This window comes from Myotis brandtii, unplaced genomic scaffold (assembly GCF_000412655.1).
Source record: "Myotis brandtii unplaced genomic scaffold, ASM41265v1 scaffold708, whole genome shotgun sequence".
Taxonomy (NCBI): Eukaryota; Metazoa; Chordata; class Mammalia; order Chiroptera; family Vespertilionidae; genus Myotis; species Myotis brandtii.
This window is the reverse complement of record NW_005370777.1, coordinates 3,568,049-3,593,721: the sequence shown is the minus strand read 5'-3', so window position 1 is coordinate 3,593,721 and position 25,673 is coordinate 3,568,049. Positions and strand designations below refer to the sequence as shown.

The following is a 25,673-nucleotide window of genomic DNA, read 5'->3' as shown; positions in this document are numbered from 1 at the left end:
CTCCTCCTCCCTCCTCCTCCTTCTCCTCCTCCTCCTCCTTCTCTCCTCCTCCCCCACCTCCTCCTCCTCCTCGTTCTTTAAAAAAGTTTTTTAAAATTGATTTCAGAGAGGAAGGGAGAGGGAGAGAGAGATAGAAACATCAATGATGAGAGAGAATCATTGGTTGGCTGCCTCCTGCACGCCCCACACTGGGCATCAAACCCACAATCCAGGCATGTGCCCTGACCGGAATGGAACCATGACCTCCTGGTTCATAGATCAGCGCTCAACCACTGAGCCATGCTAGCTGGGCTTTTTTCATTTTTATTTTATTTTTGATATCTTAAACTTTTAAATATAGAAACATTGCCAAAACAACAATACCTCTTCCACCAACAGTGTTTTGGCCCATGCTTTTACCAACACGACATTAACAGTCTCTTCAACCTTTGATATCTGATGTATTAAAAACAAATGGGATTTCATTGTTTCAATTTGGATCTCCCTGGTTGTGATGTAAGCATTTAAAATAGTTTTCAATTTTCTTTTTAATTTTACTATTTCTTTTAATTTTCTTTTGATAATATGTATTTAAGTTTTTAAAATAAGGACACTTTATTTTAAAATTTTAATTTGGTTTTTCAAAGTTTGTTTTTTCTATGAAGATAACAGTCCTACTTTAGACTCATCAACTTTTAAAATTAATACAAGTGAATTAATTTCATTTCCTCTTCCTTCTGCTCTGTTCCTCCTGTTTCTCCAACTTCTCCTGTTCCCCTTCCTCCTCCTCTGTCTTCATTGTCATTACCAAAGCTAACACTTACGTTTACTATGTCCTAAGCATTTAGTGTATAGTAATTTATTAGATATTCAGACAATCCTAATGACTGTTATACCAATATGGATGAGGAACCTGAGGCACATGGAGTGTAAGTGAATTGTCCAAGGTAACATTGCTAGTAGTGGAGGTAGAGTTTCAGCCTTACAGGGCAGGTGAAGAAGAGAACAGAGTGAGCAAAGACACATGTATTTGGATCGCTGAGGTGTGTTTTGTGGAATGGAAAGCATTTTGGACCAGCTTTAAGTATATGATGCAAGGTCAAGAGTAAATGGGGTGTGGAGGAAGGCAGGAATTGTCTTTGCATGCCCTGCAAGAGGCCTGTACTTTATCATATACTCAATAGAGAACAGTTGAAGTGTTCTAAGCACAAGAGTGGCACAACCCAGTATGCATATTAAAGAGATAACTATGGTGGAGGTAAGGAAGATGTATAAGGAAGGGGCTTATAAGAAGGGCGATGGTGAGACCAGGGAGACAAGTGAGGGTGTATCCAATAGCCCAGGATGATGTATGAGGACCTGCTTGGTTAAGGCTGATATTCCCATGGATATAATTTAGAATTTAACATTCTGAGATATTTCGCTCCCAGGTTCTTATTTTCATCCCAGTAATACTTTTTTATAACAATATGTGGAATACAGACCAAATTTATTCTTGTATTCAATCAAATGAAAGGCTATATAATCTAATTACCCTTTGAGCTTTTGGAATATTTTTAATTATTTTATTGATTTCATTGAGGAAAGGAGAGGGAGAGATAGAAACATCAATGATGAGAGAGACTCGTTGATTGGCTACCTCCTGCATGCTGCCTACTGGGGATCAAGCCTGCAACCCAGGCATGTGCCCTGGACTGGAATCGAACTCAGGACCCTTCAGTCCGCAGGCTGACGCTCTATCCACTGAGCGGAACCAGCTAGGGCTAGAATATTTTTGAGGAAAGGAAAAAGACTGAAAAAGTTAACTGCAGAATACATGTAGTCAAATAGTGTTTCCCAGGATAGGGTTTATGGGAAGGACATGTTAAAAAATAATTATCAATAGATTTCTGGGGAAAAGTCACTCAGGTACAATAGCACAAGAGGTTCTTCCATATATTCCTACAGACAGACAAATAGCAATGATGACCCTTTCCCCATAATTTTATTTCACATTATACCTTGGGAATAATTATACTGGAAATAGGAGTTATTTATGGAGTGTGCCAAATACCATCCTAGCATGCCATGTATATTGTCTCCTCCATAACAGAACTGAGGTGATGCGCCAAAATACCCATTTTAAAGATGAGAAAGTTGAGGTCTGGAGAGGTAAAACAACACAGCTACTAGGTGATAAATTTGGGCCTGAACCCCAGGTCTATTTAAATCTTCAACTGTTTCTACTAAGTATCACAGGCTTCAGACTGTAAGCCTTTTTCATTTTCCCTATCCTGCTATACCAGTTTATTTTCAAAATAATACATTGGTTCCAGACCAGCTAATAAAAATTTTATTGTTGGAGGTAGTTCCTGTACTATTGTTGACACTTGATACATATTAATAAAAATGAGCTGAGTTCATAGGACTTTAGGAGCTAAGAAGGAAGACATTCTAAGATGGTTAACTTGAAGTTTTGCGTTCTTTAAATTATTCTTTTACTTTTTAAATGCTTGTGTTTTCTTGACTCATTATTTTTGGTTTGAGTATTCAGCAGCAACTTGTTTCAGAACCTATAATTTGATTAGATCAAATAAAAATAACAATTATTGGCTTAACATGAAAATTTATTCAATTATACCCTTTCTTTCTAAGGCCTTAGAGTATCTCCTGTGGGCCAGTGTGTGTATGGAGTCCTCGGTCCCACTCCTGTCCATCAGGTACTTGACATGGAGAGTTACTCTTTACACTGCGGTCTGCCAGTGCTACTATGACTGCCAAGCTGCTATCCATGGAGAGGTATGCTACTTTTTAATTTAGAGGATTTCAATATTTTAGAATATAACGTATGCAGCATTTTCTTCTTTAGAAGTCTGGCAAGATTGAAACAGACACAAACAAACAAAACCCCCAAAATTGAAATGAAGCAAAGAAAAAGTCCCAGGCTTAATTTGCAGGAATTTGCTTGGCTTCTCCATTCTGTTATCTCTTTGCTCTACTTTCTTCTCTCTCCTTTATTTTCTACTAGAAGCCCAGTGCACGAATTTGTGCACAGGTGGGGTCCGGCCGGCCCGGCCCCAATTGGGGTGGATCAGGGCTGGGCCTGTCGGGAGGAGGAGATGGCAGGAGGTTGGCTGGACAGTCTGCCCCGATCAGGGCCCAATCAGGGCTGGGCCAGCTGGGGGAAGGGGCTGCAGGCGATTGGCCAGCGGACCCCATCCCCGATTGGGGTTGGGGGTCTGATTGGGGGCAGGGCTAGCCATGGGGAGGGGCTGTGGGTGGTGGGCCGGCTGACTCTACCCCCAAATGGGGTGGGGGGTTCCGATCAGGGTCTAGCGGCCTGGGGAAGGGGCCATGGGTGGTTGGCCAGCAGGCCTTGCCCCTGATGGGTTGGGGGATCGATCTGGGGCAGGGCTGGCAGGGGGAGGGGCTGCGGGCCGATCAGGGTGGTGGGGGCCCATTGGGGCCATGGCCAGCCAGGGAAAGGGGCTGAAGAAGGTTGGCTGGCCATCCCCGCCCACTATTGGGGTGGAGTAGTGCAATCAGGGGCAGGCCGGCTCGGGGAAGGGAGGAGACATTTGGCTGGCAGCCCGCTCTTGGCTCTTGATTAGGGTGGGAGAGTCTGATCAGGGGCAGGCCGGCTGGCCCCACCCCCTGATCGGCCCGGTTGGCTGGCCACAGTAGGCGTCATAGCGACCAGTCATTATGGTCATTATGGCCGTTAAGGTCGCTGGCTTTTTATATATATAGATTCACTTCCACCTTCTTTGCTGCTCTTCTGAATAAGATTTCTGATATCTTTCCTTCCTCATTGTATTCTTTATGAAATTTGCCTCCTCCCCTATTTAGTTTTCTTTTTTTTTACATTCAATATTATTTTGTATTAGGAAGGTACTGAAAATACCTATATCAGAATTTTACTTTCCTTATTTTTAAAATTTATTATTTCATAAAGTGAGCATATCTGACAGTTTATTAACCTTAGATCTACATAATTTAGTGATGCTTATAGGAAATGACAGACTGGATAGCTACTGTGTTATAGAGAGTTAGTATAGCCTAGAGTTTAGTTCACCAACTAAGTCCAATGTATGGGAGAATGAAACATACACTTGATACATCTTTATCAAATGTCTTGATATATTTTTAATCACTACTCTTTTATTAATTGTGAATTAAATTTATTTTAATTACATATAGACATTTGCTCGGCGTGGTTTAGCTAAAATTGATGAATTAAGGCAACTGGAATTAATGGGCTCCTCACAACCACCAGAAGCATCCAGGAGATATTATAGGGAGGCCACGATAAAGGTATCAAAATTTCACGAAATAAAAGAAATGTACTGCACTCTGCAGTTGATGAGATACTTTATGTTAGCGGTCGCATCCCACTGTTACTTCACACACGATTCTTCTCTTTGAGGCAGATGGCAGTGATGATCTTCAAAAGAGCAGTATTTGAATCGAGAAGAAAAAACAGAAGTTTCTTTAGACCCAAAGTAAGAGTTAACTTAAAGGAAGTACAAGCTGTAAGTAAAAATGTCTTTTCTTTTTCAGTCTCTTTTTGTGGAATATTTGTGTTATATACCTCTGTATCTTAAGCCCTGCATCTTACTAGTAATCTCTGCACCAATGGCAAATAAAGAGAAGAATGCCTTCCCAGTGTGGGCACGACGTCAGTCACTTCATCCCTTTCTCAAAGCTTTTGTACCTTCGCACAGTCCCAGTTTTGTGACTTTAAAGGGCAAGAGGCTGAAGAAGATCCTGGGAGAGGTTCAGACTCACAGGCCTCGGAGTGGTTCTGCAGAAGCCCTTGTCTTGGGCTGCTCATGTCAGAAGGCTTGGAGGTTGGGGAGAAGGTAGAAGCACCTCTTCTCATCCGCTTCAGTTTCACCTTTGGGAGCGTTTAGGAACTGGGTTATAGTGTAGCAACAAACAGCCCCATGTCTTAGAGGCTTATCACAAGCCTTTATTTCCCACTGCAATCAAGTGGTAACTGCTCATGACTGCGGCTCAGGGCCAGATTGAGGAGCCATCCTCATTGAGAAAATTGCTGGTTCTTCAGTCGGAGGGGATATAAGAGAGCTTTGGAGGACCTCACACAGGCAGTAATGCCCAGCATGGAGCTGACTACAGTTTCTGCTTTTCACATATCAAACCTTGTCACACGGCCCCTTCCAGCCACAAGCGTATTTGGCCAACAGCGCTAAGGGCTATCACAGGAGGGGCCTGGGACCTAGTGATGCCTGTGGGGTCCTCTGCCTTTTCTCCCTCCTGCCTTTTTCCTTCTCCCACTGTCTTCCCCTTTGCCTTTGGGCATTTCAGTATTCCTTAAGGCCAGTTCTGTGTTTATTTGAAGCCTTCCCTGACTGTTGTGGTGGTCATAAATTCTCTTGTGCGAGTTTCTTTGCAGGGACTGAAAATGGCGGGAAGCGGGAGGACGATGAGCAGTTTCTGACAGAAGAGTGGTAGAATCTTAGGGTCTGGAAGAGATTCTAGAAAGCATGTGGTTCAGTCCCTGTCTATTACAGATGGGGAAATAAATCCCAGAGTATGTAAATTACTGGCTCAAGGTCACGAGGCCGCTGCTGGCAGCACTGGGACTAGAACCCAGGTCTCTAATCCAGTACTTTCTCAGTACTGCAGTGAGTGCTGTTCCCTTAAGTCATTTCTTCTTGTAACATTTAGGAGTGATTCTTCCTTTATAAAGTTTTAAATAAATTAATATATAAATCCAGATTTTATTTGGACATTGTAGCTGTCTATTGCTACTTGACCAATGATATATTGATGACTGAGCCCAGAAGTATATTTCATATCGCCTTTTAAAATAATATCCCTTACCAACCAGTGATGTATAATTGGAGGGGGGTGGGTGGTAGATAACTTGCCAAATGATAATTTCATGGATGAGCTGCTGAACTGCCTGCATCTGGTATTGTTAAGTAGTAATGCTATCGTGTTTGTAAGAGAGCAGGGGATAATTCTTTTTTTTTTTCTCAATAGCATTTTTCTTTTCCTCTGAGCAAACCAAATTTAAGTTTTCAAAGCTGCAAGATTGTTACTAATTAGCATATTATTAGGACTCAATTTATAATCATCCTGGTATAAAAATAAAATATATTTTCAAAGAAAAATGTTTAAAATTCTAGATAACATTACATTAAAATCATTTATTCCTGGTTTCCTTTATGATAATTATTATATGGAAAGTTCTGATGGTATATCTTTTTAGGAAAAAATTATAATTGTTTAGTGGGTACTTTTTATAGACAATAGTCAACATAACCCTTTTTATAAAGTCATAGCATATTATCTTGACATAGTTTGCATAATGTCCTGCTTTATGTGTACAAAATAATTGTATTGTGTTTCCTATAAGAGAAATTAGTCTCAATATGCATTACATTTATTTTATAAAACAGTTTTGAGTTTGTAAGTCAGTTAATAACTCACAGTAAATCATTTTGTCTTTCAAAGGATTCTTTTAAAGGACTACTAATTCAGACTCCTAATGATTGACACTTTAGTGATTCATTCAATAAATACATTTTAAAGTACCTGCTGTGTAAATTAGATAGAGTTTACATTCTAGTGGAAAAATTACATAACAAATAAAATAATTATAGTTCATCATAAGTATTATGGAGGAAATAATGGTAGTGATCGAATGAGATATAGATAAAGCCCTTAGAATGTTCCTGGCACATAGTAGGTCCTCAGTACATATTAGCTGCTGCCTTTATTTACTTATTTATTTGCTTTAAAATAATTGATTTCAGAGAGAGGAAGGGCGAGGGAGAGAGGGATAAGAACATTGATAATGAGAGAGAATTATTGATTGGCTGCCTCCTGCATACCACCTACTGAGGATCAAGCCTGCAACCTGGGCATGTGCCCTGACTAGGAATCGAACTGTGACTTCCTTGATATATATTGCCAAATTAATTTCCAAAAAGGAGTTCTCCAGGGTGACAACCTGTATTTACCAATTTTGCCACAAGCTATTACCATTTTGATATTATCAGTTTTTTATAATTCAGTTTTATAAAATGGTTTTTAAAATTTTATTTTTCAGATTCACCTTTTCCTTATATTTGTGTTTACTCTTTGTTTTCTTTTTTTGGTGAATTATCTTTCAGTCTTTGAAAGATAATCTTATCTTTCTACTAGAGATTTTAATTTTTAAAATATACTTGAATGAGCTCGTTGTTTTTAAAAAAAATATATTTTATTGATTTTTTTACAGAGAGGAGGGGAGAGGGATAGAGAGAGAGAAACATCGATCAGCTGCCTCCTGCATACCCCCCACTGGGGATGTGCCCACACCAAAGTACATGCCCTTGACTGGAATCGAACCTGGGACCCTTGAGTCCACAGGCCGATGCTCCATCCACTGAGCCAAACCAGCCAGGGCTCGTTGTTTTTATAGATGATAATATTTTGCTTGTCATTCTTGACAGTCCATTTTTTATTACTTTGACTTTAAATCTTTTTTATAGATCTTTTTTTTAAAAGTATGTTTTTATTGAATTTTAGAGATAGAGGAAGAGAGAGGAATAGAGAGCTAGAAATATCGATGAGGGCAAACATCGATTGGCTGCCTCCTGCACATTCCTTACTGGGGATTGAGCCTGCAACCCAGGCCTATGCCTTGACTGGGAATCAAACCAGTGACTCTTGGTTCATGGGTTGATCCTCAACTACTGAGTCATACCTGCTGGGCAGAACTTCTAAATATTTATATTTTAAAATCCTTTACTTGGTGTTCATATATTGCTCTGATAAATTTTCTATTCTTTTTGCTAATTTTCCTATGATATTAAAAAAAACAAACAAGTTCACTGTAATCTATTGGGGTTTTGTTCCTGCTTTTGTTTTTCTGTCTTTCTGACTTTGATCCAAGAAGAGGAAAGTAACAAAGGAATCATGGGGGAAATGACAGTATGTTCTAACTTGACATGGATTCTAGGAAAGCCAGCTAGAGCTGCTTTTTTTATTTCCTGGTAATCTAAATACAGAGAACAGGTAATTTGTCAGAGAGGATACAGTGCAGAGGCAAGCCATCTGCAAGAGGTGAAATCATCCTGGGCTGATACAAAGCAGAGTGGCCGGGGATTCACACAGGGCTCACACAATCACTAGCTTATTAGTACACAGCTGCTCAACTTTTCTTTAGAGTTAACTAACATAAGACCAGTAATTTATGCTATGAAATATCATTTCAAATTTGGGTTTGAGGACCCTGCATCAGATTTTCCTGCAGTGCTTATTAAAAATGTCCCACACAGGCCCCCTGAACCTCGAGATGTGGTCTGTGGATCTAAAAGCACTCCCGAGGGATTCTTAGGCAACCAAAGTTTGAGTATCAGTTCCTAAAGGCTGTAGTTAAGGTACCACAAAGCATATGGAGATTGGTGTTGCCCTAATAAAAAGATAGTAATACAGAGCCGTTTTATGCTGCTTGGAAATGCAAGCATATAAAGAAATAGCAAAGTCTTTGATGTAATGGCAACATGACATAAACCTTAATGGAGTCTGGAGTAACACCTCAAAAGATGAAAATCATAAAAGCAGCCATCTCATTGACAGGCCAACCACTCTCCTTTTAGCATTAATTAAGCATATTTTACTTATCTTTGCCTAATAATATCAGACATTATAGATTTTTTTTTTTTTAAATTACAGTTGCCATGGCCACGTACTATCACAGAACGGTTGTTGGATGAGATGTTTGATAGCACTGCATCCCGGTTTCTGGCTGTCTTGGAAGCTCTTTCTGATTCAAATAGGCGAACACTGCAAACTGGACCTATTGTTACAGATGAAGTAGAAATTCGTGATGTTGTCTCAGAACTGTTTTTGGCAGGAAGAGAACTTTTAATAAGTAAATAACTTGTTAAGATAATATTTTATTGTAGAACAGGAGTAAGAGAAGTTTTTGGTGTGGTAGTTCATACATAAGCTCATATCCAATTTTTATTGATCTTGAATTTATTAAACCTGTTAAACTCAATGGGTAGTTCAATTTTTATATATATAATCATTTTCAATAATGTCAATTATATTTCTTTCTAATTCTTAAGATTTTAATTTATTTTTTCATATATTTCTTGATTTATTACACTGGATAGGAACTCCAATAAAACATGGAATGAAAGTGGTAATAGCAGTTGCCCTGGCTGGTGTGGCACAGTTTGGATAGAGCAAATATATTAAGTTTTTCTCCTCATCCTTACTCCCCCTTTTGACTGCTTCTTTTTTTCCCCAATGCCTTTGATGGTAATAGTTGGGTGATGATATAATTTGCCATCCAAACTATTTTTTTAATTAATTGTTTTTAAATTAAAAATTTTAAATGTTGACATTATTGCAGACTTTCCCAATCCCCCCCTCCTGTCTTTGCCCACCTCCACCTACCCCTGCCTCCCCCTCATTTGGCCTTCACCACACTATTGTCTGTGTCCATGGGATATGCATATATGTTCTTTAGCTAATCTCTTCAACTTCTTGATCCAGTCACCCTTCCTCAACATTCCCTTGGGCACTGTCAGTCTGTTTCCCATGCTTTGCTTACATTTTGTTCATCAGTTTATTTTGTTCATTAGATTCCACATATTAATGAGATCATATGACATTTGCCTTCTTCTGATTGGCTAATTTCACTTAGCCTAATACTCTCCAGGTCCATGCATGCTGTTGCAAAGGGTAAGAGTTCCTTTTTTTGTATAATTTTTATTGATTTCAGAGAGGAATGGGGAGAGAGGGAGAGAGGGAGAGAGGGAGAGAGGGAGAGAGAGAAGTAGAAACATCAACAATGAGAAAGAATCATTGATTGGCTGTCTCCAGCATGCCCCACACTGGGGATTGAGCCTACAATCTGGGCATGTGCCCTGACCAGGAATTGAACTGTGACTTCATAGTTAATAGGTCAATGCTCAACCACTGAGCTATGCTGGTGGGGCAAGACTTGCTTCTTTTTTACAGCTGTGTGGTATTCCATTGTGTAAATGTACCATAGTTTTTTAAAATCCAGTCATCTGCTTCTTTATAAATTAATTTTTTTTTGCTCAAATACAAACTCTGAGAACTTTAAAATAGTTTTTCCAGATATGATATTTTGCTTAAAAGTTTGTTTCTTTAAAAAATTTAAAGGCATTTCTCCATAGTTTTGCATATGGAGTTGAGAAGTCTGTGTGTTTAAATCTTGTTATTTTATAGATGTGGCTTTACATTTTTCTCTTTTCTATTATGTTCTTACATTTCATTATACTGGGTCTAGGGGTGGTGTTAGTATTACAGGAGGTACTTTGATCTCTTACATCTTTAATTTTTCATGTTACTTCTTCATTCTTTTCATTATGTTTACCTTTCTTAATTCTCCAAGGTCCTAATAGACAAATGTTAACACATTCCCTTTCCATACTTATTTATTTTATTATTTTCATTTTTATTCCTTTACACTGTCTTCTGAGAAGCTTTCTCAATCTGATTTTCTACATCACTGATTTGTTCTTTGATTCTCGATGTTCTATTCCATCCATCTACTGAAGTCTTTGTTTCAATAATAATATAGTTTATACCAAATATCCATTTGATTCTCTTTTTACAGCCATTTATTCTTGCTTCATGTTCCTAATATTCTCTTATTTCCTTAAGTTGTTCGCTCTGTTCCATTTTTATGCTTCCTCTGGTAAAGGATGTTGTTGTCTGTGATTTTTGTTTAAAGGCATTTGTACTTTTAATTGTCTTTGCTTATGAACTTAGCTTCTGTTGCTTTGGAACATCAGCTGATTTGGCGATAATGTCCACCTGGAAGGAGCCGTGAAAGCTAAGGCCCCAACCTTAGTTTGTGTACTTCTAAGTGAGCTTAGGATGTGTGTGTGTGTGTGTGTGTGTACTTGTGTGCACATGCCCACGTTAGGGCAGGGAGCCTCTGTGCCACAGTTTGGGCTCATCTCAAGGAAAATACAAGATCTCAGATGACAACTCCCTTGACCTCGCTCACCCAGACATGAAAATTTGCCTTCATCTGCACCCATCATTTCCACTGCCTCTTATTAAAATGCAAGGGATGTTTCTTCTCTTCCTCTTTAGGTCTTTAAACCTAATCTTTCCAAATGGTTCCTTCATGTTCCCTTTCAACTTCCTCCCTGTATTTCTTCTTCCCGTTATGGTCAGATTTATTAGAGGAATTGTCTATTTTCATTGTCCCCAGTTTTTTCTTCCTACATGTATATAAGCCGTCTTCTGTCCCCAGCACTCTACTGAGAATGACAACCTTATTGCTCAGTGCAAGGGTCACCTTTCAGTGCATTTTTCCCTTCAGTATTTGTTGCAGTTGATTAGTCCTTTCTCTCTAAACCTTCTTCTTTGCTGCCTTTTGCCTCCCTTCTCTTTCATGTTGGTGTTCTTTACTGTTCTGTCCTAGGCAGCTGTCCGTTGTCCATGACTGATCCTGTCATTTACTGTGGATAAATCATGATGACTGTACAAGCTATATTCCTATTTTAAATCTCTTTCCCCAACTTTCAGTCTGTAGTATCTAGCTGCCTATTTGACTAGTTAACTTTACTAATTCTCTATATTTGACATTCCCTTACCACTCTCATACCTTAATCCTTGTGTTTGATGCCCTTCCAGTTTGTCCCCACAGCACCCTGAATTATTTCTTGCCCCCCTCTTCCCCATAGAGTGTAAGCTCTGTGAAGGCCTGGATTGTGTGTTTTTTTCCATTGTCTCCCTAGTGCCTGGCAGTGTCTGGTAGTTAATATTTAGTAAATACTTCTTTGCATGAATGACATTCCAACCTCTCTTTCCTTTCCTAGTGTCAAATACTGCTGTAGATGGAATGCTTGGTTTTCCAAAAACGTCCCTTCTGCAATTTATTATAGAAAGAAAAAATATTATCTCTATCGATACTGCTGTGAAATTTACAAAATTAGCTTTTAACTATGAGGAATGGAGCTTATTTGAATCAGCAGCTGGACAGCTTATTGATTTTCTCCAGGTAAAATGTGCAAAATCATTCATTTGTTTTTATATCGTTAAGATGACATTGAATTGCTAATTACCGTGTGTGTATGTGTGTGGGGGGGTATACTTCACTTAGACACAGGATGACCCAGAGTCAAAGAAAGCAGAGAAGGATTTAACTCTTCTTTTTGCAATGGAACCTCTAGTCAATATAAAGAGGAACAAAGGTTTGGTCTTCCCTTTGGAAAACTTCAAAGAAGGACAGGCAGCCTATTATGTTAAAAAGAATGCTGTTTCTGGTGAGTATTTATTTGCCTTTTTGAAATATTAAGATAATGTTATCTGATAAAACATGCACTTTAAGAGTGAGGTGAGAGAATGTTCAAGGCAGCAGGGTAGGAAGTACAAAGGTCCTGAGGTGAGAGTGTGCTTGGTTGTTGAAGAAATAGCAAGGAGGTATGTGTGTCTGGAGTGCACTGGTGGTGGCTGTGGAATTTGAAAATGTGAGGCGATGAGGTCAGAGGCATAGCTGGGTTCCAGATCTTACAGCATCCTAGACCTTGTAAGGATGGTGGATTTTATTCTGAGTGGTAGGTTTTGAGTAGCAGAAGGAGGTTCTACTTAGTGATTGCCTTGGTTGGTAGGTGAGAGACCAGCAGGGCAGTAGAGCAAAAGCCATTAGTTTGGTAAGGGAAATATACATGCAGAGTTTTCCAAGTCTTCAAAGTTATTGTTTATATAATTGAAAATCTGCAGCCTCTATTTTTTTAGACCAATGAGAATTATTTAATCCCATTTTTTTATGGTTTATCATGTTCTTAAGGCATTGTGTGGCTGCTCAGTTGTGGTAAATAATTTGTACCAAGTAATGGTACACTTTTTTTTCTAGTGGTTTCTGAATAGATATTTTTGTTATTTTTATTTCACTTGCCATATTTCATATATGTTTTAATATTATAAGCTTCTTTACTTCCATAGTCACCATACAGATTGTAGATTCATGATGATGATGATGATGACGATGATAATAGTCAATTTTAATTGAATAACAGCCCAGTTTGATTAGTTTTCATATAGAAGCATCTAAACTCAACCTTCCTAATGCTGCGACCCTTTAATACAGTTCCTCATGTTGTGGTGACCCCCAATCATAAAATTATTTTAGTTGCTACTTCATAACTGTAATTTTGCTAATGTATGAATCGTAATGTAAATACCTGATATGCAGGATGTATTTTCAGGGGTCGCGACCCACAGGTTGAGAACCGCTAAGAGTCTTATTGACATAGTATTTGCCTAGATATCAGTTGTATCATTTCTGTAGAATTTCTATGTTTCTGTGCTTTTTCTACTTGAAATTTTATAATTGATTTTTGTTTTATTTTCCTTTACTTTATGAATTGAGATACTTATATGAAGAATTCTGGATTTTCAGACGATGTTTTCCATTTAGGAGCAGCCTTGTATTCCTGTGTCTGCAACTCTTCCCAGGTGAAATAGCTATTTGGGTAATTTTTAATAGTATCAAAGGAGGCTATTGTATCTAATTTAAAGTGAGAGTTAAATCTCACAGGAATTGAACCTTTCCAAAATTCTATATATTTTTTAATCTTTATAATAAGATATTTTTATCCTGACATAATTTTAAGTCTCTTTTTATTATGGTCATCATTTTGGATGTCAATCTGTTTCTTTTTCGGGAAATTTTTAGGCTGCCTATATCCTATATAATAAAAGGCTAATACGCAAATTGACTGAACAGTGGAAGGACCTGTCGCTCTGATGCGCACTGACCATCAGGGGGCAGACGCTCAATGCAGGAGCTGCCCCCTGGTGGTCAGTACGCTCCCACAGGGGGAGTGCCACTCAGCCAGAAGCCGGGCTCATGGCTGGTGAGCACAGTGGCAGTGGCGGGAGCCTCTCCTGCCTCCGCAGCAGTCAGACATCCCCCAAGGGCTCCAGGACTGTGAGAGGGTGCAGGCCAGGCTGAGGGATGCCCCCCCACCCAGGGCACGAATTTTGTGCACCAGACCTCTAGTTTCTAATAATGAAGGAAATTAGTGTTTTTAATGAAGAGTTTATATTCTTGGTAACACACTGCTTTTCAGTTCCTGAGTACAAAGCCTGGTTATCATCTGGAATCACTTTACACACCGTGGCCAGTGTTTAGAAATGACCTGTTCATGGGTATGAATGTTTAAATAAAAAATAGTACAGTACTGGTTTTAACACTGAATTTCAGGATCTCCAGGCCTTTTCTGCGGTTCCGCGGGAGCCCAGATTTGGGTAGTAATATCATGGCCTGTTTTAATTAGTTGAGATTCTGATGGAATTTTATTTGGAAAATTTGATTTTACTGTTATAAAAAAGTTTGAAAACCACAATTATAGAGCATTTTATTAACTTTTGTTCAGGTAAGTGAAACAGTGAGGGACTTGAGATGATCTACTGTTATAGTATTTTCTATTTCTTCTGGGTTTATTAGATTAGTTATAACCTGCGACAGGTTAATTTTTGAAAGAAAGATATTTGGTAGCAAATATAAAGATTATAGTGAGAGAGCTAAACCGAAAAGTTTTAAACAAGGCTGAAAAGAATAAGGAATTTTTATCTGTCTGCTTTTTAAAAAATCATGCCCATTTTGGTTCAGTTCAGTTCAATTCAATCAACACTTATCTATCTCTGTTATGTACCCAAACACTGTACTAAGGTGATACATATACAAATTAATCTTAGAGCTTCCCCAAAGGAGCTCAGTTTTGTGTTTTAATCATAAAATCGTTATCTTCTAGTTCAGATATATAAGTATGTGATATTTTGTTTAATTTCTTCATGTCTCTTTTGCCTGGTCTATATCCTTTCCCACCTCCTGCTCTCTCTCCTCTTGCTAGTTAACCACCCCCCCCCCATTTTTTATTATTATAATATAGGAATTTAAAAAAGAAAGATATATATAAACATTTCAAATTTGGTTTATGTACTTGCCTAAAAATGTTTGAGACTTCTTTTTAGAGAGACAGAAATAGCCTAGCACATTCGTTAAGACTGAGGTCTCTGGAACTAGACTGTATGGGTTTGAATCCCAGCTCTGCTCCTTTCTATTCATTTCATCTTGGGAAGTACAGTTAATCTCCTTTGCTTCAGTTTGCTCATCTGGGGATGATAGTAAAGTGGGAATAATGAGAGAGAACTCACTTCATAGATTGTTGTGAGAATTTAATGATTTGGTTTATGTCTTAGTCTGTTCAGGCTGCTATAACGAAAAATGCCATAGACTGGACAGCTTAAACAACAAACATTTATTTTTTACAATTTTGGAGGCTGAGAAATTCAAGATTAAGGCACTGGCAGACTTGGTGTCTGGTGAGAACTCACCTCCTGGTTTACAGATGGCTGTCTTCTCCCTGTGACCTAACATTAATGAGGGCTTCCCCCTCATGCCTCATTACCTCCTAAGCCACCTCCCAATGAAATTACATTGAAGGTTAGGATTTCAACACATTAAATGTCATCTATATGTCTTGTTATTCTTGAAAATTTACTTTCTCATTTTTATTTTCAGAATGTTCAGCCTGATAAAGAAATTGTGGTGGACATGATAATGTTCTTATGGCAGAAATGCAAATTAGGAATTCAGCGGCTCAATATATCCAGAATTGACTATTCAAAATTCACCCAGAAAATCAGTACTAACAAAGTATTTATTTTTTTCCTTTCACATATTTTTTGTTATTGCTAATTTAAATTGTGATAGTTCAATTGTCCCTGTTATTCCACCTGCATAACTACCATTTTGTAAATGTATTGCTGTGTCAACTTTTAAGTGTATTCCCTGTACTCCTGCCCCAATTTAGTTTTGGGGAGTGGGGAGGTGTTTCAGGTTTTTAAGGGAGGAATAAGTATGTTTCTAAGGTCAAATGAGCTTGGATAAATTTACTGAGAACTTTAATCTTAGAAAATACAAATAAGTAAGGAGTTTTAGGTTTATTTCTGCAATAATATATTTAGGCTACCAGTAAATAAGGAGCTATTTCATGGGAAGGTAAAAGTTGAGCAGGTAAATATGATAACCTGGAAATGCAGGAGAAAATATTTTAGCAATAACAGTTTCCTGGGATTCTGAGGCTTGCTGAGATGAGCTACATTAGGATGCCTGGGCATGATTTTATCAGATGCTCTGATGAAGTAATGATGTGGGTGCATAAATACTATTTTCTCGTCTTAGTTCCCAAAGTGTGATGGCTTATTTTGTGCTGAGCTTTGAATTTATAGGCATCAAAGACAGTGTTCAAGGTGCCTGCCATGGAACTAGAAATATTTTGGAGGGCTTCGATAGTGAATATAACAGCTCCTTTTAGGAAGGGGACTCAGAGTTTTGAAGATAATCTTCACTGATACATAAAATCTTCACTGATAAATGAAAATAACATGATAAATTTTCCTTATGGTTATAGATATGCAGACCAGAAGCTTAAGTAGATCTTCTTTATAAATTTACATAAACATATTGATTATTAAAAATAATTTCATTAGGGTCATTGAATTTTATACTATTTATATTTAAGATGCACTAATATGGAGGAGGTACCTGTACTAGTATAACATTTCAATATAATTAGTAGATGAGGATTTCAAGGAAGTTCTAAGTTTTGAACAGTGTGACTCTGTCTACAATGTAATATACTTTAATTTGATTTTGCTGTATATTTTCTCTTTTCAGTGGATTTATCTTCTGTGGCAAATAAATGAAGTAATTCACTGTTACAAAACGGAAGAGATTGACATTGTAGTGGTGGCAGAGGTCGCATTACGATTAAGTGAAATATTGGAGACTTTAGGAAACCCGAAAGGAAAATTTAAAAGAACTCAAGGTAGAATATTGAATAAAAAGGATGAATTACATATTAATGCACATATACACATATGAATAGATCAGTGCAAATTGGAATACAGGATAAATTTTTTTAATGGAAACTAGACATTTCAATATTGTGCTTCATCGATGATTTATAATCAGAGACAGATATAGGTTTAACCAAGTGAATGTTAAATATAGTTATATGCTGTATGAATCAATGGCAGACGAAACTGTCTTACACTATATATTTCTTCTCCATTCCTCATCACCCCGCTTCCTCATTCTTCCTCTTTTCTGTTCTTTTCTCCTTTAATTCCCTTTTATACATCCTGCTCTTCCATTTCCTGATAGAGTGTATGTTTTTTTGAAGAGAGCATGTTTTAGTCACCATGATATTTTTGGTTCCTACCACAAGTTTCCAGCTCTGCCTGTCCTCTGTTGTTAAACAGGGCTTTGCAGGTGGAGTTTTAGTCATGGTTCTCACACTTTGATTGGTATCAGTATCACCTGGGAATTTGTTAAAACTGTAAGGCCCAGGCCCTATTCTACTTCAACAAGCCTGGACCTTTCTAGTGTTTATTGGCTTACCAGGTGATTTTGGTATGTGTTAAAGTTTGAGAACCACACAGGGGTGGGCAAACTTTTTGACTCGAGGGCCACAATGGGTTCTTAAACTGGACCGGAGGGCCGGAACAAAAGCATGGATGGAGTGTTTGTGTGAACTAATATAAATTCAAAGTAAACATCATTACATAAAAGGGTACGGGTTTTTTTTTTTTTTTTTTAGTTTTATCCATTTCAAACGGGCCGTATCCAGCCCGCGGGCCGTAGTTTGCCCACGGCTGGACTAGTCCCTCCCGCTCTCAGGCCTCACTTTCCTCACCTGTGAAACCTTCAGGGTTTGGGAGGCAATGGTTCTGGGCCCAGGCTTAAGTTAAGTCACATAGGTCATCTCAACGCAGTGTAACAGGAGCTCTGAAGGAGGGTGCCCACAGGTGACAAACAGCTCACCTGTCTGGGGCAGCAGGGAAGGCTTCCTGGAAGAGGTGACCATTGGGATCCAGCCTCCCAACCTTCCACTCAACAGATGCCTTTCATGCCTCTCTCTCTCTCTCTCTCTCCACAATGCCATTATTATTATGCCTTACATGATCTGTGAAAATTCCTGTTTCTGATTGTAGTAAAAATATTATAAGTTATTTTTTCCCAATCAAAATCCAAATAAGTCTCTCTCTCTCTCTCTTTTCAGAAACATCTTTAAATAAAAGGACTAGTGAATTATTTGGGACTCCAAGCGATGGCCGGGAAGTTCTTCCAATATTACAGGTCTTACAAAATATATTTTAAAATAGTTAAAAACATGAATTTTAATTTTTGAATAATATTAACTTTGTAAATGTATAATGGTTAATTATAAAGGTAATTTTGAATATTTAAACTTTGACAATTTATGGTTTCTACATACATTAGAACTACAGGGCCATTTTCCTACCTTTTGCTGTAGAATTTTTGAGTTCTTTACACTGTATTTTGTCTTGTGAAGAGAGCTAGAGTTAAGAAATCTTAAATTAAAAACAGAGATTGTTTGAACTGCATTAAGAGATTGAGGAGGCCTAATAACTGTCTGCCAATGGTGTTTTCAGGGATTACTTAGAGTGCATGTCAAATCTGTAGCTTCCTATTTTCCATTCTAGACATATTGAATCATAAATTCAGGTGTGATGTTTTTAAAAATTCTTAATTCAGATATGTTCCTCTTAAAAGTTCCCAGGTGGATTCTTAAGACACAAGAATTTGAGAATCACTGGCTTAGTGGGCTGGTTCTCACTCTCTAAGGCAACGGTTCTCAACCTGTGGGTTGCGACCCCTTTGGCAGTCGAACGACCCTTTCACAGGGGTCGCCTAAGACCATCCTGCATATCAGATATTTATATTATGATTCATAACAGTAGCAACATTACAGTTATGAAGTAGCAACGAAAATAATTTTATGGTTGGGTCACAACATGAGGAACTGTATTTAAAGGGCCAGAAGGTTGAGAACCACTGCTCTAAGGCCTTACTAGTGGAAGTGCCGAAGTGCTGGTTTTGGCTTGTGATGGAAAATTTCTGGCAACTATTGCCACTAAAATGAAATGGCTTTCTTAGGAGATGTCCAATTTCCCACAACAACAAAAAACTGAACATCACTTATGAACTATTGCTGTTATTTAAATTAGAAAAATGTGCTCTGTCCTTGCGATGATTTACTGTCATCTGATGGGAAGTTGTCAAAATAAATATACAAGTCTGATGTCAACAGTGTAAATGGCATCCCCTAAAATTGTGCAATATACAACATTCCCAGCTACACAGGGGCACATGGTCGATGCAGTAGAGGTGATTCACTGGTGTGGTCAAGGGCACACTTAGTGCTGGGAGACCTGGAGTTGAGTCTGACTCTGAGATTGACTGCTTGTGTGATCTTGAATAAATAATTTCATCTCTTGTAATGTTAGTATCCTTATCTGTAAAATTATAAGTATAGTACCTATTCTTATGGTAATATTTAAGTTGAACAATTTAAACAAGATATTGGTAACACTGTGGAAACAGTACCTGGCATATGGTAGCTCTTCAGCTTTTCCCTTATGTTTCATATAGAGAACTGGATCTTAACCTAGGGTTTCAGACCCATGTGGGGGAGTAAAGTGGGGAAAGGAGTGATAATTTATTGTCAGGACAGTCCAAAATCCCTATGCTCACCTAGCAGAGCCTGTAGGTGAGATAAATGATGTATCTTGCACATATACAGGCAAATATTTTAAAAAATATGAGCTGCTATTATAATGATATAAAATACTATTTGAAAATTATACTGAACATGTGATGCTATTTTTTCAACAGATGGATAATAAAATTATAACAACTAAGGAGTATCTTTCTCATAGGACTGTGGAAATTTAAAAGTTAATCTTATGTAAAGCATATAGCTTAGTACCTAGAACATGTTTTAATTAAATGTTAGCTGTGGTGATAAAGATGATAATACGATGGTGGTAGTGATGATGATGATAGAATGTGGGTGTGTGGGGGGGTCTTTGAAATTCTTTGATGTTAAAAAGATATCCTTAGAGACCTGGGTTTCTGGAAAAGCAGCAAATTAGGTGATCAGAAAACCCTCTTGCTGCAAAAACACGTAGAAATTATAGACAGAATTAAACAAGTATCTTCAAGTACATTGCATAGTTCACTAGACAGTAAGGAGCCAGCCAGCAATTGTTGACTTGCAGTGGCTGCAACAGTGCGGTGATGGGGCTGGTGCCTTCCCCTGATCAGCCCGGTTGACTCCCACAAAGGGTGGCCAGACTGCGGCTTAGGCCCGCTTCCCAAGGGGAGCAGGGAGCAGGTAGTAGGACATCCCCTAGGGCTCCCAGTATGTGATAGGGGGCAAGCTGGGCTGAGGGAACCCCCTCCCCAGTACACAAATTTTTGTGCACTGGGCCCCTAGTAATTATATAAAATACTATTTGAAAGTTATACTGAACATGTGATGGTATTTTTTCAACAGATGGATAATAAAATTATAACAACTAAGGAGTATCTTTCTCATAGGACTGTGGAAATTTAAAAGTTAATCTTATGAGCAGCATATAGCTTAGTACCTAGAACATGTTTTAATTAAATGTTAGCTGTGGTGATAAAGATGATAATACGATGGTGGTAGTGATGATGATGATAGAATGTGGGTGTGTGGGGGGTCTTTGAAATTCTTTGATGTTAAAAAGATATCCTTAGAGACCTGGGTTTCTGGAAAAGCAGCAAATTAGGTGATCAGAAAACCCTCTTGCTGCAAAAACACGTAGAAATTATAGACAGAATTAAACAAGTATCTTCAAGTACATTGCATAGTTCACTAGACAGTAAGGTAAATCCCAGGGGTCAAAATAGAAAGGGGAACTGAAAACCAGAAAATAATTTTATGAGTAGATTCTGCAGTAGGTTGATGGGCTCAGTTACATGCTTAGATAACAGCCATCCTGGGACAAGAGCTGAGGCTTGGGCACAGAATGATGAAGGCTTGGAACTGAGACTCACACATCGAGTTAGAACCTACAAAAGACTACATCTTAGGAAAAGGTAGAGCAGGAAAAAAATCTGGCTGTTTGTGTAGGGAGGTATCTCAATGGGTGCTGAAAAGAGGAGTGGATGAGAGAGTTTCTCTAATGATTTACAATTTTGGGTTTGCCCTCAAGTAGGTCTATTATTTGAATTTATACTATTTGAGATGCTCAGAAACCTCCCTGAGCCTCTGATTCTTTTAAAATTATTATTATGAATTCTTTTTAGTTGGTGCACACAAATGTAGTTCAAGTGCTGGACGTTAAACCCACCCCACGGCACGACTTTGTCGGTCACACAAAATATAATAATCACAATAATTGGAACACGGATTCTTGTTTGAGCCAGATTTCTATAAAAAGGGTACCATGGACAGCATTTCCACCTCTTGAATTTAACCTTTCTTGTGAGCCTGTAATTCTTGTATCTCCATTCAAGAAGGGAGGGGCAAATATATATTATATATCTTGAATGGATGTATGTAACCAAATTGTATATAATCCAGGAATGCAAGGATGATTTAACATTAGAAAATGTATAATGCAATACACCACATTAGCAGGTAAAAGGAAAAAAGTGTGCACCCCACTAGATAAAGAGATGTAATAAAAGCACTTGACAAAATTCAACAGCAATCTTTTTAAAAGATAACTCTTAAGTTAGGAATAGAACTTCTGTATTCCATAAAGATCTGAAGATCTTCAATGAGTGTTATACTTATGTTAAATGATGAAAAGCAGTCCCTTTATACTGAGGTAACAACATAAGGATATCTGTTCAACATGTCCTAGAGGGGTGAGTATAAAAAAGAAAGCAGAAAAAAGGTATAGGAATTGTAAAGGAAGTATCAACTTTGTATTTATTCATGGATGAGTACAATGAAATGCATATTTTTAGCAGTATCAATCTTAATGTCCATCAGCAGAAGAGTAGATAAATATATTGTGACATATTCCTCAGTGTAACAATTCACTGTAGCCGTGAGGATGAATGAACTAAAGTGGGCTTGAGCCAGAGTGAGTTTGGCATCATTGCCATCCTCTTATTTGCATTAAAGGAGGAAAACCTGCATCTCATTTTTGTATGGTTCTAGGTTAGTCTTCCAATGAGGGACATTTGCATGAATTTGTAATGCAGAGGGAAAGAGAGTTCTTATGTTACAGTGGTAGTTGGAAGAAGTGAATTCACTAGTCCTAATGTGCAAGCTCTTGCAATTCACCTGCTTCACTAGTAGATCCTTGAGGTTGTCAGCTGCCTTTTAGGTGCTTAGATTCACAGACTTCTGAATGTAGCAAAACAGTCACTGGCAACTTTCTTGATCTTTGCTCCCCATGCCTTCCAATGGTGATAGACACGACCAGCTCTGTGTATTAAGTCCCTTTCTTTTTTTTCTTAATATATTTTATTGATTTTTTACAGAGACAAGGGAGAGGGATAGAGAGTTAGAAACATCGATGAGAGAGAAACATCGATCAGCTGCCTCCTGCATACCCCCCACCGGGGATGTGCCTGCAACCAAGATACATGCCCTTGACCGGCTGACGCTCTATCCACTGAGCCAAATCGGTCAGGGCTTAAGTCCCTTTCTGTTTGGAATATCTAGAGTCATCCTATGTTCCTAACCAAACCCTGACTGACAGATTGAGTTTCATACACCAGCATGAAAAACTTTCAACAACATGTGGTTGAAAGAAGAAAAGCAAACTGCAGAATTCCATGAGCAAATTAAAAATATGCAAAGCAATAGTGCATATCATTAATGGACATATACACATGTAGTAAAAGGTTAAAAACATGAAAAAGAATGGTAAGACCAAATTCAAGGGCAATGATTACCTCAGGTACACAGGGATTTCAACTCTATGCATGTATATGTGTGCTTTATTTCCTAAAATTTTTCTGGAAAATATATAGAAAGTTATAAAGCTTGAGCAAAGTGGGTTGCTTTTCATATTAGACTCTCTATAAAAATAATTCCATTAAAAAGGTATGTAGTTTTTAAAATCATGGTGTAGACCATTGGATTTAATAGCTTCTAAGTAGGGATTTCTAGCTCTAAGATCCTGAGATTCAAAAAAGTAACTTTAAAAATAATGTAAAAATGATAAATGAATTATATTTTTAAAATTTACCTATATATTTGATACAATCAGAATTCTGAAAACCATAAAAGGAAGCTATCTACATGTTTGTGAAATCTAATTTGTATTTGGAGAAAAGTATTAAATATATTCATTATTTTACCTTTATTAATAATACTCCATATTTAATCAAAAGGCAAATACACTTAATAAGAACTTTAATATTGTTGACATTGGATAGACTATTTAAATTTGTTATTTGGTTTTGAATTATTGTTAAAAGAAGTTTAGAAATGTTGCATATGAATTTTTCTCAACTTTTCTTTTTCTGTTTTGTTTATAAAATCAATTTAGAAAACACCCTTGGAACAGTTATATTTGGCTTATGAACTTCTTGACAAAGCAATCGGTGGAATAAATGTTAATCGCATGTTAGCTACTTTGCCAAATGGATTATCAGTGTTTGATCATTGCTATGCCAAGGTAAGAATGGGAAATTCATATATTAGATTTAAGTTCTACTTAAGTGGGATGAGAGCTGACCTTGCAAGTAGATAAGTAAAGCATGATTTGTGGTGGCTTCCCTCTCATAAGCCAGGAACATATTCAATCCCCTTTTCCCAGAAGAAATCAAGAAGAGTAAGGAGTCTTTGTATTTGTCATTGAAGATGAATTTGTAAGCCAGAGTACAAAGGGTTGAGAAATCAGCAGGATTTAATGACTAGGAGTAAAATAACATGGGTGCTCATAGGGTAGAACTGTTATTAGTATGTTTTTATAACTATGTTTATTTTTTATTTTTACTTCAACTCTATCAAAGTATACACAGGATACAGATGGAGACATTTCCAAACCAGTCACAGCAAATAGTTTCATGATGGATTTACATCTTGAATTAATTCAAGCTCAGCACCAAATAGCTGTTGTGCTTCTTGACCAACTGGAAGGTATAGTTATCAAAGCAAACAATTTGTTCTGAATCAGTTTTAAGCTAACTTTAAGTATAGAATTAATTTAATTTGTAAATTATGTTCTTGTCAACTGGGTGTTTATTATTTTGTTTTTTCTTCTGTGGTTAATATCAATAGATAGCTTTCATTATTCTTTACACCTTGCATAGCTAATAAGTTAGTAAACGTATAAAATTTGTTTATTTGAGCTATATTAAATTATTGGTATTTTGATAAATCAATGAAACAATCATTTATTGAGTGCCTACCAAAATCCAGGAATCATGATAGGCTTGGCACAAATAAGACACCCAGCCTCTACTTTTGAGCTTATAGATAAGCCAGGTATAATGAGGGAGGTTACTACATGTGACAGAAGTGGGTTCAAAGTTTTTGTTATGGGCACACAGAAGAGGAGTATCCATGTGAAACAAGAAAGTCGGGGATAACTACCTGGAAGAGGTAATAATTGACCAGAAAGCTAGTAAATATTAGCTTTATGAAGAGGATTGAAAGGAGGCCATAATTTTGGATAGAGAAAGTAATGTTTAGAAAGGTGGAAGCAAACAGTTGTAAGGTGCATCTCTAGGAACGACTGGAATTCTCATGGCTGGATATAGCGCACGTGTCGTGGAATAACACATACGCCCAGGGAGGTAGATCACAGATAGATCTTGAAGAGCTAATGGGTATAGTTATCAAAGCAAACAATTTGTTCTGAATCAATTTTACCCTGAAAGTTAATGAAAAACTGAGAAAGACATCTCTGACAGAGGACAGATGATTTGAATTTAAGTTGTTCTTGCAAGAACAGCTTTAAGAAAATGTGCCAGCAATAATACAAATAATGTGTTTACTTGAGTCTCAAAATAAGATTTAATATCATTAGGTCTAGAAACTCTTCTGTTTAGGATTAAATTTTGATAAAGCCATCTTACTCTTGACATGATTGTATAGCCACTATTAATATAACTAACCGTTCTCCATTTTAAATTATTGAGTAATTAAAGATAGAACTAAGTGTTGTAGCCTACTATGACTTCTGATCTCAATCTAAAGCATATACATACAGCTAAATAGTACATTGGATCTTATTTATCAATCTTAAAGATGATTTTATTTAAGATGAAATAGAAAAAACATATTTTTTGAGTTAGAAGTAATTTGAAAATTCTTATGTCCTCATGTATACTGTGGCAAATATAAGTAAAACTGCACTATAGTAGATTTGTTTGAATTTTTATCTTTTGATGGAAAAAAACATGATAGAGAAAGTGATAATTTTACAAATAGATAGCTTTTATTTAATGTTTAGAAAATATTTCCTTTCTTGAACACAGCTTAATTGTAATGGCAATCTCCTTCTTCCTCTTCAGTTTTGCAGATTCCAACCATTAGCAAAAATATATCTACCAAAATTCCAGAAAAACAAAAACAACCTGAAAACAGTGTTTGTTTTACAGGTAATTAAAACCGGGATAACCTGTCTTTCCAAAAATTTGTAAAGATAGTTTTTATGTTACCTTTTTGATTAAATGTTTGTTTACTTTTTCAGAAGTCAGTGTAATGAATAAAATAAGGAAGAATAAGCTATCCAAAGCAATTTACTTGATGAAGAAAGCTCTTCTAATATTTGAGAAAGATGCAACCTCTACCTCTTCACATAACTTTTTGATGGTAACAATATATCCATCCTTCCTTTTAGTCTTGACATACAACCTCTGTTAAGTGAATGATTTATTTCCC

At 37.3% G+C, this 25,673-nt stretch overlaps 1 protein-coding gene across 1 annotated transcript in view; it reads left to right on the top strand.

Moving 5' to 3' along the window:
- The window catches only part of CFAP54 (cilia and flagella associated 54), a 250,797-nt gene that overhangs the window by 23,933 nt on the left and 201,191 nt on the right, over positions 1–25,673 (top strand). Inside the window, exons 6-19 of the mRNA XM_014530050.1 lie at positions 2,614–2,757; positions 4,159–4,272; positions 4,389–4,490; positions 8,650–8,848; positions 11,790–11,971; positions 12,074–12,236; positions 13,343–13,428; positions 15,500–15,634; positions 16,658–16,808; positions 18,045–18,121; positions 23,332–23,460; positions 23,798–23,924; positions 25,304–25,390; positions 25,483–25,604. Coding sequence (XP_014385536.1) covers positions 2,614–2,757; positions 4,159–4,272; positions 4,389–4,490; positions 8,650–8,848; positions 11,790–11,971; positions 12,074–12,236; positions 13,343–13,428; positions 15,500–15,634; positions 16,658–16,808; positions 18,045–18,121; positions 23,332–23,460; positions 23,798–23,924; positions 25,304–25,390; positions 25,483–25,604 — 1,818 coding nt within the window. The remainder of the gene's footprint in view (positions 1–2,613; positions 2,758–4,158; positions 4,273–4,388; positions 4,491–8,649; positions 8,849–11,789; positions 11,972–12,073; positions 12,237–13,342; positions 13,429–15,499; positions 15,635–16,657; positions 16,809–18,044; positions 18,122–23,331; positions 23,461–23,797; positions 23,925–25,303; positions 25,391–25,482; positions 25,605–25,673) is intronic.